Source organism: Nerophis lumbriciformis, linkage group LG07 (genome assembly GCF_033978685.3).
Source record: "Nerophis lumbriciformis linkage group LG07, RoL_Nlum_v2.1, whole genome shotgun sequence".
NCBI lineage: Eukaryota > Metazoa > Chordata > Actinopteri > Syngnathiformes > Syngnathidae > Nerophis > Nerophis lumbriciformis.
Window position 1 is genome coordinate 13760890 of NC_084554.2, and position 19795 is coordinate 13780684.

The 19795-nt window shown below is 40.1% G+C and overlaps 1 protein-coding gene across 2 annotated transcripts in view; it reads left to right on the forward strand.

The window, feature by feature from the left end:
* plxdc2b (plexin domain containing 2b) overlaps nt 1-19795 on the forward strand; it is a 142410-nt gene that overhangs the window by 87764 nt on the left and 34851 nt on the right. The window contains exons 4-7 of one of the 2 annotated variants that reach the window (XM_061965786.1): nt 3086-3155; nt 17735-17857; nt 19116-19234; nt 19313-19412. In XM_061965786.1, coding sequence (XP_061821770.1) covers nt 3086-3155; nt 17735-17857; nt 19116-19234; nt 19313-19412 — 412 coding nt within the window. Of the gene's footprint in view, nt 1-3085; nt 3156-17734; nt 17858-19115; nt 19413-19795 lie in introns of both variants that reach the window. The other variant, XM_061965785.1, reaches the window with a different exon arrangement.

A 19795-nucleotide genomic window follows, 5' to 3' on the forward strand; every position in this document is an offset into this window, starting at 1 on the left:
ATGCTGGCACTAACTGCGAGCGTCCAAGAAGTTTATTTCATATGTTTCATTAAAAAGATGCTTGCTGACACCTTATAGACCAGGGGTCCCCAAACTTTGTGTATATATATATATATATATATATATATATATATATATATATATATATATATATGAACCCACGCCAGGAAACCAGCCAAAAAAGAACAGAAAACGAAACGACATCATCTGGTACAACCCCCCATACAGAAAAAACGTCTCAACTAACATTGGACACAAATTCCTCAATCTGATTGACAAACACTTTCCCAAAGACAACACCCTAAGAAAAGTATTCAACAAGAACAACATTAAATTGAGCTACAGCTGCATGAACAATATACGACAAATCATCTCAAACCACAACAAAACAATTGCAAATGAGCCGTCGGCCCCCGGACAGAGCGACTCCAAAACCAACAAAGGCTGTAACTGTCGAAAGAAACCTGATTGCCCTCTCAACAGGGGGTGCTTACAAACATCAGTTGTCTACCAATCAAAGGTAATACGCAAGGACATTAACACATCCGACACATATGTAGGATTAACCGAGGGAGAATTCAAAACCAGATGGAACAATCACAAGGCTTCTTTCAGGAACAAAAACCTGCGAAATACCACAGAACTCAGCAAACACATTTGGGACCTCAAAGACAATAATGTTGAATATTCAATAACATGGCAAATTCTTGCATCCAGCACACCTTACAATAGTGGTAATAAAAGATGCAACCTATGCTTGAAAGAGAAACTGTTTATTATTTACCGTCCAGACCTGTCATCCCTCAACAAGCGCAGCGAAATTGTAACAGCATGCCGCCATAGACGGAAACACCTCCTAGGTAACACATGAGCCAATCACCACGCCCCTACGCCAGCCTGTACCCACCCACTCTGTGCCCTATATAAACCATGGTATGCGAATGCTCCCATTAAAATCTCCTGATGATTGAGGGTACCCCCCCTCATGAAACAGGCCTGTAGAGATGAAACAGTCTTGTGATTTTTTTCCCCCACACATACATACATATATATATATATATATATATATATATATATATATATATATATATATATACACACACACACATATATATATACACACACATATATATATATCTACATATATATATATATATATATATATATATATATATATATATATATATACACACACACATATATATATCTACATATACACATATATATATATATATACATACACTGTACATATACACACACATATATATATATATATATATATATATACACACACACACATATATATATATATATACATATACACACACACACACATATATATATATATATATATATATATATATATATATATATATATATATATATATATATACAGGTAAAAGCCAGTAAATTAGAATATTTTGAAAAACTTGATTTATTTCAGTAATTGCATTCAAAAGGTGTAACTTGTACATTATATTTATTCATTGCACACAGACTGATGCATTCAAATGTTTATTTCATTTAATTTTGATGATTTGAAGTGGCAACAAATGAAAATCCAAAATTCCGTGTGTCACAAAATTAGAATATTACTTAAGGCTAATACAAAAAAGGGATTTTTAGAAATGTTGGCCAACTGAAAAGTATGAAAATGAAAAATATGAGCATGTACAATACTCAATACTTGGTTGGAGCTCCTTTTGCCTCAATTACTGCGTTAATGCGGCGTGGCATGGAGTCGATGAGTTTCTGGCACTGCTCAGGTGTTATGAGAGCCCAGGTTGCTCTGATAGTGGCCTTCAACTCTTCTGCGTTTTTGGGTCTGGCATTCTGCATCTTCATTTTCACAATACCCCACAGATTTTCTATGGGGCTAAGGTCAGGGGAGTTGGCGGGCCAATTTAGAACAGAAATACCATGGTCCGTAAACCAGGCACGGGTAGATTTTGCGCTGTGTGCAGGCGCCAGGTCCTGTTGGAACTTGAAATCTCCATCTCCATAGAGCAGGTCAGCAGCAGGAAGCATGAAGTGCTCTAAAACTTGCTGGTAGACGGCTGCGTTGACCCTGGATCTCAGGAAACAGAGTGGACCGACACCAGCAGATGACATGGCACCCCAAACCATCACTGATGGTGGAAACTTTACACTAGACTTCAGGCAACGTGGATCCTGTGCCTCTCCTGTCTTCCTCCAGACTCTGGGACCTCGATTTCCAAAGGAAATGCAAAATTTGCATGGTTGGGTGATGGTTTGGGGTGCCATGTCATCTGCTAATGAAAACTCCAAAATGAGTTTTCTCTGTCGGGGGGCGGGGCTCTCCCTTTTGGCCCCTGAGCCAAAAAGTTTTCCCACCCCTGTTATACAAGCAAATCTTTAGTAGTGCAGGCCATAAGTTGGCAACACTGAACCCACCTGCTATATCGTCTTATGCTCTGGCAGAGCAGGTGTGTTAAGAAGCGCAGTTATGTGTATACTGTACCGCCATCTACTGTACGGAATTGTAATGGGGGTTTAAATGAACGTATAGGAAACACTGCATTCCTGAATGGTTTGGGTATGAGAAACTTCACCAGATTTCCAACAGACCTTGTGAATTTGCTCTTTTTAAAAAAATGTTTTTAATATCATCCAGAAAGGTTTTTTGTTTTCTGTGGAACTAAACACCTACCTTACAGTTACTACTCCTCTGCTCTTGCCACTGCACAGACAGCGGTTTTGTGAAGAAAGTCTGGTGTGATGCCATATTCTCCAATTTCAACCAATTATATCAGTTATTATATGTTTATTGATGACCTATGTCCCTGACCAATAACAATAGAGTAGGGGAAGGAGGCTTTGGAAGCCAACACTTTTGGGCAAAAGATGGAGAATGCAGATTTACCCTGTACACAACTTACACTTTATAGAGTTTTTAGGATTTTTACTTTTTTTAGGATTTTTACCATGACATGTTTTGAATGTCACCTATAGTAAAACTCCATCTAATATACCTTAAAACCCATGTGAAAATTAAAAACCTAAATATGAAACTTTTGTCTTGTTTGACCTTTGCCCTCTGACCCCGTCTGTTCTCCTTCCACAGAGAGTCAATCTGTCCTTCGATTTCCCTTTTTATGGACATCTCCTGCGTGAAATCACCGTGGCAACTGGCGGTAAGTCATCCCAGTCGGTAGTAGCTATGATATGTTGTTATTGGACGCCCCGTCTATGCACACACAGCTTTTACAGTGCTGCGGTCGAGCGGAGAATGTGGTCGGGATTCATCTACTGCTGAGGCATTTATGAAATGTACTGCCTGGTGTGTGTGTGTGTGTTGTCGTACCACAACATCACACCCCCGAGCAACAAGTCCACGTTGTAGAGTAAATCTCACATCTTGCTCTAACCAAAGAACACACGCGGCCAAACCGTTTACAGTTCCTACCTTGGCCGCAGCGTCGCGCGTCTAGGTGCTAGCGTCTAAATGCTAGTGTCTAGCGATGGTATTGTCTATCAAAGTAAAGGAGGAGAAAGATGGCTCTGTAGTAGAAACCAAAGTGTTTCTGCCAAGCGGCCTCGCAGTCATTGATAAGGCAGCACTCATATCACAAGATCATTGTGTGTGTCGACAAACAAGCTATTAAAAGCTGACGCCATGTCATCCAAAAACTATTGCAAGAAATAAATATTCTGTAATGTGCATGCCAGACCACTAGTTGGCGATGGCACTTTCCAAAGACGCACCATTACAATAGATCAGATCTGGGCAAATTAAGGCCGAGGGGCCACATGCGGCCCGTTAAGCTTTTCAATCTGGCCCGCCGGACATCCCCCCAAATTTTTTTTAGATCTTTAGGATCGAAACTGTAGCTGCCATTATGATGTACAGTGATGTTGAAGTCTTGAACTATATAAGGTATTTCAATGGTTGGAATCTGCGCTTTTGCATGATATTTTTATGGTTGGAGGGAGTTGTGACGCACAGTTCCACAAGGGGACAGGAAAGCTCTACGCTTTATTATTTATATATATATATATATATATATATATATATATATATATATATATATATATATCCATCCATCCATCCATTTTCTACCGCTTATTCCCTTTTTGGGGTCGCGGGGGGCGCTGGAGCCTATCTCAGCTACAATCGGGCGGAAGGCGGGGTACACCCTGAACAAGTCTCCACCTCATCGCAGGGCCAACACAGATAGACAGACAACATTCACACTCACATCCACACACTAGGGCCAATTTAGTGTTGCCAATCAACTTATCCCCAGGTGCATGTCTTTGGAAGTGGGAGGAAGCCGGAGTACCCGGAGGGAACCCACGCAGTCACGGGGAGGACATGCAAACTCCACACAGAAAGATCCCGAGCCCGGTATTGAACCCAAGACTACTCAGGACCTTCGTATTGTGAGGCAGATGCACTAACCCCTCTGCCACCGTGATATATATATATATATATATATATATATATATATATATATATATATATATATATATATATATATATATATATATATATATATATATATATATATATGATAATCAAACAATAATAATATAAACTAAACAAGAGAATGGAGTGTGACTAATCCAAAGACAAGCGGGAGGTCCGTGGGGCTGAGAGAGAGGCGTCAAGAGGTCCGTGTCCAAGCGAGAGGTCTAGATCCAAGAGGCAGTCCGGGAAGCAGGGGGGGGAAGTGGAATGACGAGACACACAGCAATGTCAACACGGTAACGTAGGTCTGCAGTAGGATCGACAAGGTGGACAAGAGACAATCAAAATGACGGTTGAAGAAAAACAGAGAGAGAGAGCAAGGTTGCATAACGCACGATGATCGCTTACTGTACGCCAACAGAAGGTTATGTTCCGGCAAGGATCATTGGGTCCACTGGTTTTTATTCAGCTCGCCCTCATCAGCCTGGTGTGCTGATTGCCGGTGATTGATTGCAGCTGTTTGCTGCTGCTGGTCTGGGGTGCGCCTTGCTCGCTCTCGGAGCTGCGCTCGGTGCAGCGCTCGGTGCAGCGCACAGATGAATGCGCACTGACGCGCGCCCCAGCCCGTGACAGATATACTAGTTACTATGGTAATGTAAGTCACAGCAGCTCAGACAAGGCACCAAGCAGTGTGGGTGGGGAGCGTTTCCACAGAGTGTTTCCAGAGCGGCCAGCCTGAAATGCTGGTGTCAGAGACAGATGTGGAAAGAGATTATTACAACACAATTCTAAAGCTTAGTGATATATCAGATTGTAGGTGTGTTTGTTGCATTTTTGTTGATTATAAAATATGTCGATGGAGAGGGGGTGTGACGTTCATATGTTGTCAATATTCAGTGTTTTATCGTTCATAGTTAATATTGTAAATCCCACATTCTTTATTTTCATGTACATTCTGGGTGTCTCATTCAGTAAAAACAATTTTTTTAAGGCGGTCTGTCATAACCTTTTTTAGTATTCAATCAGACATTATTGTGAGGTTTTGTATTAGTGTTCTTAAAAATCAGATATACCGGCCCCCAGACACTTTTTTTTCTCAAATTTTGGCCCCCCCAGTCAAAATAATTGCCCAGGCCTGCAATATATTGTGGGCTTTAGACTAACCTTCATCAGCAGAATATGACTATAACCTCCTAAAGACTGGGTTTGAGAGGCTAAAATTAGACCAAAAAAAACATATTTTCCACAAGGTTCCATGAAAGTAATAACTTTGATGATTACCGTAAATATGAACATGTATACATTTAATGCTGAATAAGAGTAATGAAGCTGCTTGTTCAGTGAGTTTTAGCTGTGGAGGAGTGATACTTGTACTGTTGGAAGGGCTAAATGTTAGCTTTCAAACGCTTCCACATGTTGGCTGATGATGTGATCCCAGGACACAGAGACAGGCGTCGTACAGGTGAAACAGTTTAATTATTCTAATAAAGAGCCAAAATGTAGCAAGGCACTTGTGGCAATAGAAAACAGGTGCGCTAGCAGAAAACTAAACAAAAATAAGAAATAATAACCAAAATAAGTGTACAAGGACAAGAAATGATACAAAACCCAAAAATGTGCAATTGTGTTTGGTTTTATGAAATTATTAGTGCTGTCAAACATTTAAAATATTTTATTGTGATTACCGGTCATTGCCTTGTCCTTAGTCAACTCATAATTAATCAGGAATAATCGCAGCTAAATAAATGTTTTTTTAAATTTTTAACAAGTATACCTAAGACAGACACTTTTCAAGTGTATAATACTATAAACATGTGACTGGGCAATTTGTTTGTTTTATGCAAATGTTTGTGTCACGGTGGCACATTGCGATTGTTGACTTGACCCCAGGATGCAAAGACAGCAGGCGACGTGCAGGTGAGATGGCCCCTTTATTAGGAACAGCAGGCAAAAGCAACACAGGTGGGAACTCGGGGAATAACGCAGAAACACTGTGGCCTGCGGAGGGTGAAGCAGACAGAGGACAGCGGAAACACACAATGACGCTGGCAAACAAAGCCTTCTAATTCGTGCCTGGGGACAGGTGTGTACAATCAGCGCTCCAACAGGAAATGAGAAAACAAGGGAGGAAGGAGCGCTGAAACGGACATAAACACAGGAAATCCCAAACAAAAACTGTCATGAGGGCTTGTGTGCCTCCTCAGTCTTCATGACAGTCGGAGCATTCGACTGTTTGGGCTGACCCTCTCACGCCACAATTGATCGGTCGTAGAATTAGCGATGTTGACACGGGTTTTGTAGCTGTTCTTTGTGGGATTTGAAGCGTAGACTTTAGTTACGTGGACGTGTAGCATGTGTACATTGACACAAGTGTGGCGTTGCAGTTACCATGGCAACACAAATGCAGGCAGGCTGACCTATGTACTGATGTCTGTAGGGTTAAAATGTCTGTCATGTGACACCTGAGAACAACGCTGATGTTGTTTCTGAAGTTGTGTGCGTGTGTAGGGTGTGCAGGGGAGAGGGTGAGAAGTCAGAAGACACAAGGCAGGGAAGGCAGCGCGGCAATTTTCCACTCAAGTCTTGACGGCGAAAAAAGCCACAAGCTCCCAGCATGCTATTATCACTTGAAAGAACGCGGCTCATCGCCAAATATTCCAAGATGCTCGCTTGCATCTAAGTAGAATAACACTCAACACGATGTCTTATTATTATCACGTCTTGAGAAGGCTTCTGGGTGGCAAAGAGATGATTAGGAGAATCAGCATTCCTCAGGATGGAAGGAAGAAGAGGTGGAAGTTATCTGCCGCCTGCAGCTCTCCTCGCTTCTTTCAATTTTCGTCATCCTGATGTGTGGACGTGTTTATGCTTTTTGTACTGGTGACTCACGCACCTAAATTCTCCTGGAAAAGTCATTTAAACAGGGTTTCTGAGGGGCATTAAAAGTCATTAAATGTTTTTTTTTTTTTTGAAAATTAAGGCCTTAAATGCGATGTGCTGAGGCATTAAAAATGTAATACAATTGTAGGACCTGGCCTATAGTCAACACGTCAATCAATCGAAACGATAAATAAAAATGAACTTAAGAATGTTGCGGTCATCGATAATTTGCTACGTCTGTGTGTTTCTTTTCTTCGTCTCTGGCTTTCAAACTTGATATGAGGTCTTTTAAGGCCCGAAATCGAGAAAAGCGCTGCCTCCATAGCGGACACTCTGCTGGACGGCAAAATCAAACCGCTCTGGGGGCCCAAACTTTGTCATTCTTTGGTCACTGTAGGTATGTAGTCCTTAAAGGGGAACATTATCACCAGACCTATGTAAGCGTCAATATATACCTTGATGTTGCAGAAAAAAGACCATATATTTTTTTAACCGATTTCCGAACTCTAAATGGGTGAATCTTGGCGAATTAAACGCCTTTCTATTATTCACTCTCGGAGTGACGTCGGGAAGCAATCCGCCATTTTCTCAAACACATTACAAACACCGAGTCAAATCAGCTCTGTTATTTTCCGTTTTTTCGATTGTTTTCCGTACCTTGGAGACATCATGCCTCTTCGGTGTGTTGTCGGAGGGTGTAACAACACGAACGGGGACGGATTCAAGTTGCACCAGTGGCCCAAAGATGCGAAAGTGGCAAGAAATTGGACGTTTGTTCCGCACACTTTACCGACGAAAGCTATGCTACGACAGAGATAGCAAGAATGTGTAGATATCCTGCGACACTCAAAGCAGATGCATTTCCAACTGGACTGGACAGATCAGCTTTCAGGAAAAGAGAGCGGATGAGGGTATGTCTACAGAATATATTAATTGATGAAAACTGGGCTGTCTGCACTCTCAAAGTGCATGTTGTTGCCAAATGTATTTCATATGCTGTAAACCTAGTTCATAGTTGTTAGTTTCCTTTAATGCCAAACAAACACATACCAATCGTTGGTTAGAAGGCGATCGCCAAATTCGTCCTCGCTTTCTCCCGTGTCGCTGGCTGTCGTGTCGTTTTCATCGGTTTTGCTTGCATACGGTTCAAACCGATATGGCTCAATAGCTTCAGTTTCTTCTTCAATTTCGTTTTCGCTACCTGCCTCCACACTACAACCATCCGTTTCAATACATGCGTAATCTGTTGAATTGCTTAAGCCGCTGAAATCCGAGTCTGAATCCGAGCTAATGTCGCTATACCTTGCTGTTCTTTCCGCCATGTTTGTTTGTATCGGCATCACTATGTGACGTCACAGGAAAATGGACGGGTGTATATAACGATGGTTAAAATCAGGCACTTTGAAGCTTTTTTTTAGGGATATTGCGTGATGTGTACAATTTTGAAAAAAACTTCGAAAAATAAAATAAGCCACTGGGAACTGATTTTTAATGGTTTTAACCCTTCTGAATTTGTGATAATGTTCCCCTTTAACTCTGACAACATAGAATAGAATAGAAAGTCTCATTATACACTGTATAATGAGATTTGGAGAGCAGCTCTTTTTGTGCACACATAAATAGCACAAGTAAAAGTATAAATACACAGTATAAAACAGTATAAAAACACAGACAGGTAACCAGAGAAGAGGTAGTTTGAGTCTCAATGATCACTGCAATTAAACCGTTTCTATTAGTGAAAATGTGCATTGAGTAAAGTCACAGCTTTGGGGGCAACAGGTTAAAAAGATGGACCACAATGGAAACAAGCCTTTTGGCTTTTTGTGCCATCCATTTGCCTTTTTAAAGCATTACATGGATTGATTGATTGATTGATTAAAACTTTTATTAGTAGATTGCACAGTACAGTACAGTACATATTCCGTACAATTGACTACTAAATGGTAACACCCGAATAAGTTTTTCAACTTGTTTAAGTCGGGGTCCACTTAAATTGATTCATGATACAGATATATACTATCATCATAATACAGTCATCACACAAGATAATCATCAGAGTATATACATTGAATTATTTACATTATTTACAATCCGGGATGTGGAGGGGGGAGGGGGGGGTAGGTTTGGTTGATATCAACACTTCAGTCATCAACAATTGCATCATCAGAGAAATGGACATTGGAACAGCGTAGGACTGACTTGGTAGGATATGTACAGCAAGCAGTGGACATAGAGAGAGAGATCAGAAAGCATAAGAATAAGTATATACATTTGATTATTTACATTTGATTATTTACAATCCGGGGAGGTGGGATGTGGAAGGGAGGGTGTTAGTTTAGGGTTGAAGTTGCCTGGAGGTGTTCTTTTAGTGCGGTTTTGAAGGAGGATAGAGATGCCCTTTCTTTTACACCTGTTGGGAGTGCTGTTGGGATTCAATTCTTTAAGATGTCAAAAAACTTCTCAATCAATCAATCAAGATGTTCCTGGCCTCACCATGTCATGTTAATGAGGAAGCTGAGCTTTTTTCATGCATGACTCATTTATTTCAGTCTCCAGTTCAACACACATGAGCTAACTTGGCTAACATTAGCAACTCTCATGACGTGGACACCTCACGTGACCTACGGTGGCCTAGGATGGACAAACAAGGCAATTCTCATAACAGACCACAACTCTTATTTTCTGATATTCCCTCGGTAAATGAATAAAAGTTAACACTTTCTACATAGCTTGCTATCTACTGTACCCATTTTAAACAACTGCGATGGTGTCAAATAATACCTGTTCAAGATGTTTAATTGACTCTGTTTATTTTTAATGCTTCAAAAGGGATTTTTCTAAAATGTTTAAATCAATCATCTATTTCCCAACACATGCATCATTTGCATTCCCAGTATGATGTTCATTTATTATTCCATAAAACCATTTTAACTATTTTTTTTTTTCAAATTGTATTGTCATGACCTGAGAGGTCATGTCTCATATTATGTTTGTTGTGGTTTGCGTCGATTTCTGTTCCAGCGCGTTTTCCTTTGTTGCCTCGGACACTAAATGGAAACACCTGTCTTAGTTTATCACTCCCCTTAATATTTCTCTGTCATCCAGACTTAGTTGCTGGAGTTGTTTTCTTGTTTTTTCCCCACTTAGTAGTTTTTGGAGATTCAAGGTAAAATTGTCTTGTCTTGTCCGGAGAACGACTTGCCATGGCTTTGGATCTGAGATTTCCATAAGGTCCCCCTTTCTTTGTGCAGTTCTCTTAGCTATTTTTGAGCTCGTGGCTCACCAGTAACTGGAGGCTATTACACATTTCCCCAAACTACGGAACGGGTCGAGGGTCAAAAACGTAAGTTGCGTTTTAAAAAATGTATCGCCGTTAAAGGAACTTATAGTTAATCGCTTTACCTTTAACAGCCCTGGTATTGAACCTTGCCTCGAATAAACCCACCTGTATCGGTTCTGCCTTTGAGTCCTCCTTCCACCAGCGATCCTTGACAATTACGTCAACAAGACCCAAAAAGAACTGAGATGAGCAGTATATTTCAAGTCGAATAGAGGAAGTAGGGCTGGGCGATATATCGATATACTCGATATATCGCGGGTTTGCCTCTGTGCGATATAGAAAATGATTATATCGTGATATCGTGATATTGGAGTATACGTTGTCACGCAGTTGCTTTTAGCTGCAGGCATTACACTACAGGCGTTTCTCACTCTTTCTTGCCTCTCCTTCTCACAGGGGCGTAAAACAAGCCCACCTTCTTCCATACGTCACATACCGTCGCGCGTGTAGCGTCATACGCCCTTGCCCAGCAGAGAGGTAGCAGCATGGCTAACGTTAGCTGAGGCAGGTGGTACAAGCGGAGCGGTGCGAGTGACAATACAAGAGAAGGTGCGAAACTGATCACAAATGGAGGAAGAACAATTACTGCCCAAAAAAAACAGCACTGGGTCCATCATTTGGCGGTAGTTTGGCTTCAAGCAGGAAGATATTCAGCAGATAACAGTAATATGCAAAGTATGCAGCAGAAGCATTGCTACAAAAGGTAGCAGCCAATGTTCCCTCTAAGGTGCGCGCCTGCGCAATTGTGCACTGCTCAAGCGTCCTCTGCGCACAGCAAATATATGCAGCGCACCAAATCAAATCCCATCTGAATTCTAAACAAAATAAACACATTTATTCTGTGTAATTTTGCAATGCAACTCTGAGTGACAGTGACAACAAGCGGCCCTAACGGTGTTTGTCAACACCGTTCAATTGAACACTGTTCAATTATTGTAACGTTTATCGAGATGCTTCGAGGACAGGAATTATTTCGATCACTTTATTGAGCAAAACTGTTTATGGTGGGGGCGGTATAGCTCGGTTGGTAGAGCGGCCGTGCCAGCAACTTGAGGGTTGCAGGTTTGATCCCCGCATCAGCCATCCTAGTTACTGCCGTTGTGTCCTTGGGCAAGACACTTTACCCACCTGCTCCCAGTGCCACCCACACTGGTTTAAATGTAACTTAGATATTGGGTTTCACTATGTAAAGCGCTTTGAGTCACTAGAGAAAAGCGCTATATAAATATAATTCACTTCACACTTCACTTATATTCGGCCATAACCACACCAAAAACATGAGTAAAAAACTTCTATCTCGAAAAACTAGTGATTTTCTGCCGTACGAACCAGGCCAAAACCAACTTGTCATCTGTCACCAACACGCATACCACTAAGCCACTGGTGCGTTTATGGCCACACAAAAAGTCGGACAACTCAAACACCACACAAAGTTACACTATGACTCTTCAGTCATACGTGTGCTTATTCTACTGTCATTTATTATTAATGTTAATGTATTGATATTAATCATGGAATGCTGTTACTAGAGAAAGTTACAGGAATGCACACTTTATCCTATGCTTACATTTCATTGTGCAACATGAGGATGTTTATGGGGAACTAAATGTGATCTCTGAAAGGGGTACAAATGATTTCCAAACCCGGACCCCCACCCAGACATATTGTACAATACTAATACATAGCTTATTAAAAACAAGATGTCTTTTATTTTCATTATAAGTGGGCCAAATCACTAATATTACAAAATAATCTCATGAAAATGACTCCTCTCATTTGAGTGTTATTATAAAAGATTGGTTTGAGACAGGTGTGCTGCTGGTATTGCCACGTGTGATGTTGCTCACATGTGCTCCACTGAATGCTCAGGGAGTTTTTGTGTTTGCTCAGACACATGAACAATTAGAGGGAACATTGGTAGCAGCACTAATAATTTGTTCTTTCATTTAAAAAGTCACCCGCGAGAGAATGAAGAGTGCTTATAACTCCGCACGTTAACATCTCCGGCCGGTGCCACACCCAAAAAAATGTCGAAACAACCTGCACTGACAAATGAGCCTGACGTCTTCCATTTACAGATCAACACCATATGAAAAACATAGTCACAAACACAAGGAGATAACGTCCGCAGTAACTTATTACATAGCGAAGGACATAAAACATCATCTATGCAACATAAACATGGACATAAACATCATCTATGCAACATTTTGAAAAGAGAACCACCATTACATGTTATGTAGACCACAGGGAAGTATTTTCAATTTATAAAAATAAAAATAATATGACTCCTTTAATGCGCCCTATTATATGCATCAAGTGTTCATTCAAGGCTAAGGAAAAGTATCGAGATGTATATCGCGGTATGGCCTAAAAATATCGAGATATTAATATAAGCCAATATCGCCCAGCCCTAAGAGGAAGACTTTTTTTTTAATGAATTAGTGGTGGAAAAAATGATTGCTTCTTAGATGCATCACGATTGACACGTGGACAATTCTGAATTGACAAACATCCAAAGATTTAAGTATTTTAAAGTAATTGCACAATTCTAGAATGTGGAACGACTGCATACTCCACACAGCAGCAGGAGGAGTAGAGAAGCCATGCTAACTGCTAAGCTAACTCAAAATGTGATGTAGTGAAACAACAGAAGAATACATATTTTGTACACTTCAACAGAAGTCCAACTGGAACTCTGTTACAGGGGAGAGTAACCAGCTAAGAAGAGGAAATTAGCAAGTAGATTAATAAATCCGAAGAGAGAAAAATATCCACACGACAGCGACAACACTGTGAGCCATAGATGATAATGAGTAGATACGACCACGCTTTGAGCCGCGTGTTTACGCCGACCGAGGCAAATTGTGTTGGCATTCTGTGGTATAAGAAGGCAGCAAAATTAAAACAAGGATGCCTACTCACTTGTCACATAGAGAAGTCACTTAGCAGTCTGCTTTAGTCCTAATGTATCTTCTATCTATATGACAGCTGTCCCACGAGTAAAATATTTAATCGTGATTCATTGCATTTTGTTTGTAGTTAACTCATAATTAATTGCAGTTGATTACAGATTGATATGTATCTACGTTTTAATTACTATCAACATGAGACTTGTTTGTGCTGTATGTGTATGTTTTTGTCTTGAACAGCTCAACACCTAATTAACACACACACACACACACACAGTTTCTCACACAAACAAGTGTATTGTCTCACGCATGCCTATCGCTTCTGACACAGGCTCACTTTAAAGACAAACTTCTTTTAAATGACAATAAAAAAATGACCCTTCAGTGTGCCAGTTCAGCTGATTGTGTAACCACGTTACCGAAATGCCTCTCTTCATTCCTCATAAGTCAAAACATTCAACTATTTCCAGCAGCCTTAAGTCTTCCACAATATTAATCAGTGTCAAAATCAAAGCAATTTCTGTTTTGATTGATTGATTGATTGAAACTTTTATTAGTAGATTGCACACTACAGTACATATTCCATACAATTGACCACTTAATGGTAACACCCGAATACATTTTTCAACTTGTTTAAGTACGTAATCAATTCATGGTACAAATAAATACTATCATCATAATACAGTCATCACACAAGTTAATCATCAGAGTATATACATTGAATTATTTACATTATTTACATTTCGGGGGTTGGGATGAGGAGGGTTTGGTTGATAACAGCACTTCAGTCATCAACAATTGCATCATCAGAGAAATGGGCATTGAAACAGTGTAGGTCTGACTTGGTAGGATATGTACATCGAGCAGTGAATATATTGAGTTCAGATAGCATAAGAACAAGTGTATACATTAGAAATACATTTGATTACCGTATTTGTCGGACTATAAGTCGCAGTTTTTTTCCTAGTTTGGCCGGGGGTGCGACTTATACTCAGGGGCGACTTATGTGTGAAATTATTAACACATTACCGTAAAATATCAAATAATATTATTTAGCTCATTCACGTAAGAGACTAGACGTATAAGATTTCATGGGATTTAGCGATTAGGAGTGACAGATTGTTTGGTAAACGTATAGCATGTTCTATATGTTATAGTTATTTGAATGACTCTTATCATAATATGTTACGTTAACATGCCAGGCACCTTCTCAGTTGGTTATTTATGCCTCATATAACGTACACTTTTTCAGCCTGTTGTTCACTATTCTTTATTTATTTTAAATTGCCTTTCAAATGTCTATTCTTGGTGTTGGCTTTTATCAAATAAATTTCCACAAAAAATGCGACTTATATATGTTTTTTTTCCTTCTTTATTGTGCGTTTTCGGCAGGTGCGACTTATACTCCGAAAAATACAGTATTTACATTTACAATCTGTGGAGGTGGGATGTGGAGGGGGGAGGGTGTTAGTCAAAGGTTGAAGTTGCCTGGAGGTGTTGTTTTAGTGCGGTTTTGAAGGAGGATAGAGATGCACTAGGTAGGTGACCTCATCTTTCCTGGTGATAACAATGTCACCCACTTTTATAGTGAAGTCACTGACTTTCTTGAGATTTATTTTGGACCCAAATAGGATGGATTCCGTTTTACCTAAGTGTATGGATAGTTTATTTTCAGCGAGCCAGGTGCAAATACTAAGGAGTTCAGCACTGAGGATTTTTTCCACCTGTGAGTTGTCCTTGCCGGATACCAGCAGGGCCGAGTCATCCGCAAACAAGAACAATTCACAGTCGCATGCATGTTGAAAGTATGTTGGTTGTGTGATTGATGCAAACTTTACAGCGTGGTCTGCCTTTGTGGAAGAGAAAGCGTGCTCTATGCATCAGCTACCTGCTTGCAGCCAAAGTACATAAAAATAATTCTGCAGATGGAGCTTCTACTCGCTCACTGCGGTGAAAGCCGCTGGCTGTTCAGTTCGAAACTACTTTTCATCCATCCAGCCGCTACAGTACAGTACCTTATAGGGTTGTACGGTATACCGGTATTAGTATAGTATCGCAATACTAATGAATCATATTCGCTACCATACTGCCTCTGAAAAGTTTTGGTGGATCTACACCTAACATCCACTGTAATAATACCAAGTACAGTAGCGTATCTAGTCGATACTACTATGATTACATCGATATTTTTTGGCATCACAGCACCTTTTTATGTTTTTTTAAATGTATATTATGTTTATAAACTCAGGAAATATGTCCCTGGACACATGAGGACTTTGAATATGACCAATGTATGATCCTGTAACTACTTGGTATATCGGATTGATACCCAAAATTGTGGTATCATCCAAAACTAATGTAAAGTATCGAACAACAGAAGAATAAGTGATTATTACATTTTAACAAAAGTGTAGAAATAACATGTTGAAAGAGAAAGTAAGCAGATATTAACAGTAAATTACCGGTAACTAGTAGATTAATAATCCATTTTCTACCACTTGTCCTTAATAATTTTGACAAAATAATAGAATGGAAAATGACACAATATGTTACTGCATACGTCAGCAGACTAAATTAGGAGCCTTTGTTTGTTTACTTACTACTAAAAGACAAGTTGTCTAGTATGTTCACTATTTTATTTAAGGACAAACTTGCAATAAGAAACATATGTTTAATGTACTGTAAGATTTTTGTTTAAAATACAGCCAATAATGCAATTTTTTGTAGTCCCCTTTATTTAGAAAAGTACCGAAAAGTATCGAAATACATTTTGGTACCGATACCAAAATATTGGTATCGGGACAACCCTACTTTATAATATATAGTAGTATATACGGTGTATCGCGCAACCCTACATAAGATACTGAGAAATGTATTGGTAGTTAATTTGCCATAATGGAGGTGATGATTATTAATTTTGGGGAGCAACTCCACACTGTTTATCAATCAATCAATCAATCTTTATTTATATAGCCCTAAATCACAAGTGTCTCAAAGGGCTGCACAAGCCACAACGACATCCTCGGTACAAAGCCCACATACGGGCAAGGAAAAACTCACCCCAGTGGGACGTCGATGTGAATGACTATGAGAAACCTTGGAGAGGACCGCATATGTGGGTAACCCCCCCCCCTCTAAGGGGAGACCGAAAGCAATGGATGTCGAGTTTATGAAGACATATATGTAGCTGCGGCCGCCCGTCAGCCGGGAAATCAAAAATAAATATAGTGTTAGCCAGAGAGGATCGTAGTTCAAAGGCATTAATCAGCAAATGGCAATCACACACACTGTGGCACATACCTACTATTCATTCTTCCCGGATACTCAGTCACCATTTGTCCAATTCTTTGAGATTGAGTTTGAGTTTATTTCGAACATGCAAGCATACAACATGATACATCACAATCTCCAGTCTCTCTTTTCAACATGTTCGAAAAGGAGTAGGAAGAAGCAGAGCTTAATTAATTAATTAATTCTTTATTGGGCATGATTCTGCAGAATAATTTGTGGAAAAACAGACTGGTTTGTTTCATGCAATATTGTAAGATGGTAGACAAACACTTAAAATTCTAAAAAAAATTGTACTACTAAAGCATTAAATGGATTTGCAATTAGCTTTAATGGCAAAAAATAAAATTTCGAATGAGCTAGCTTACTTTAGCCATTTTGGGGAAGCTATATCCTGGGATAGTCACTTAGCAACATCATATACTGAAAGCTGTATGCTAACATGATGACACTTGGCTAAACCGTGAGTCATGAAATGAAGATTATTATTATTATTATTGTTATTAAAAGTGAGTCCAGCAGTTTGATTTACGTGCGGCTGCTTGGATGAAGACGCTCCCGTCATGTCGCCGTCTGCTTTCATTTCTTTTCCACAAGCAGAAAGACTTTTTTTTTTTTTTTTTAGAAGAGAATGAAATCACATTGCTGACTGTGCAGGGAGCCTTTAGGGAAAGATTGATTCCATCAGTGCTCTTTGACGGATGTCTTTGGACCCCCCGCCCACACTGACATGAAATTAAATTAGACTCTTGTTTTGTGCCTCCCATCTTGTCTCCACATTTTCTGCAAAAAAAGGGGTTAATTGTCATAATGCCAAACACCAGAAAACATCTGAAATTTGCAAAATGTTATGTGTATATATGTTTTGTTTTTTCGTCACAGGATTCATCTACACGGGCGACGTGGTGCACCGCATGCTAACTGCCACACAATACATCGCTCCACTCATGGCCAACTTTGACCCCAGTGTGTCCAGGAACTCCACCGTCATCTACTTTGACAACGGTAATGTCATGAGACATGCCTGTTAGGATAGCTTGTTGTTGTCTACCATGTGTACCTGGTCATTATTTAGCACTTAGCAGCTGACGTTACAGTGCTGAGCATACTTGCCAACCCTCCCGAATTTTCCGGGAGACTCCCGAATTTCAGTGCCTTTCCTGAAAATCTCGCGGGACAACCATTCTCCCGAATTTATCCCGATTTCCAGCCGGACAACAATATTGGGGGCGTGCCTTAAAGGCACTGCCTTTAGCGTCCTCTCTCACCTGAAAAGGAGACTATTATATATGTCTCCGTTATCCATAGGTTTATCTATAACCCATAAAATAGGCAGGCACGGAGCTATTTTTCAGCGTGTGTTTATTCCAGCCGCCACGTTAATACACTGACACACAACATCCGGATTCCCATCATGCATTGCTTCAAAACTACGGCAAGTAGTAATGTCCAAAAACATAACAGAGACGAAGCAGAAGAACGAAGAACAGACAGTCATGGCGACGACGAGTGAGAAGAAGAAGTACGCTTGCAAGTTTCCAAGTAGATCAGACTTCTCCATTGAACTCGGTGGCCGAATGGATATAGTCACTCATGAACGGTCAGAGAAGCACAAGGCGGCGGCAGCGCAGCAGCGGTCACAGCCCTCATATTGAGCAAAAAGGTCTTTTTTTTCTACCAAGAAAAGTGCACTTGTTATTAGTGAGAATATACTTATTTTAAGGTATTTTTGGGTTCATTGAGGTTAGCTAATTTTACTTGTTTTGGAAAGTCTTGACAAGCCAAATTTTCTTGTTCTATTGGCAGATAATTTTGCTTAGTTCAAATAAAATACCCCTCATTTTTGTATTTTTTTTTCTTGTTTTTGAACACTGACTTTTTGCAGTGTGTTACCCCAGACGTCTACACAGTAATTTAGATATTGCAATAAAAGTGTACAATACAGGAAGTGCTTTGTGGGGCGGTATAGCTCGGTTGGTAGAGCGGCCGTGCCAGCAACTTGAGGGTTGCAGGTTCGATCCCTGCTTCTGCCATCCCAGTCACTGCCGTTGTGTCCTTGGGCAAGACACTTTACCCACCTGCTCCCAGTGCCACCCACACTGGTTTAAATGTAACTTAGATATTGGGTTTCACTATGTAAAGCACTTTGAGTCACTAGAGAAAAGCGCTATATAAATATAATTCACTTCACTTCACTTCACTTTTGTTTTATTTAAAATTCAAATGCTTATGAGATCTGCCTGTGTGGTATTGAGTCCTTCAGGTACGTCTCTGGTGGTGCAGTGGGACCACGTGCACCTGCAGGACAACTACAACCTGGGCAGCTTCACCTTTCAGGCCACGCTACACGACAGCGGACGCATCGTCTTCGCGTACAAAGAGGCCAGCACACATTCTTCTCATCCACTGCTCCGCCATCATCTACTTAGACTGAAGCTGAATGACCGTGGTTCATTTCAGATTCCAATCGAGTTGGCACAGATCAGCTCCGTCAACCACCCGGTGAAGGTGGGCCTCTCTGATGCCTTCGTGGTACTCCACAAAATCCAGCAGATCCCCAGTAAGTATTTGCTGCGGTCCAAAAACATCTTGACAGGTTGTCTACCTAGGAGTAGATGACCCTGAGAATTTCGAAGTTAGTTTGCTTTTTTACATATTTGTATTTATTTTATATATATATATATATATATATATATATATATATATATATATATATATATATATATATATATATACAAACCCCGTTTCCATATGAGTTGGGGAATTGTGTTAGATGTAAATATAAACGGAATACAATGATTTGCAAATCCTTTTCAACCCATATTCAATTGAATGCACTACAAAGACAACATATTTGATGTTCAAACTCATAAACTTTTTTTTTTTTTTTCATGGCTGCAACACGTGCTAAAGTAGTTGGGAAAGGGCATGTTCACCACTGTG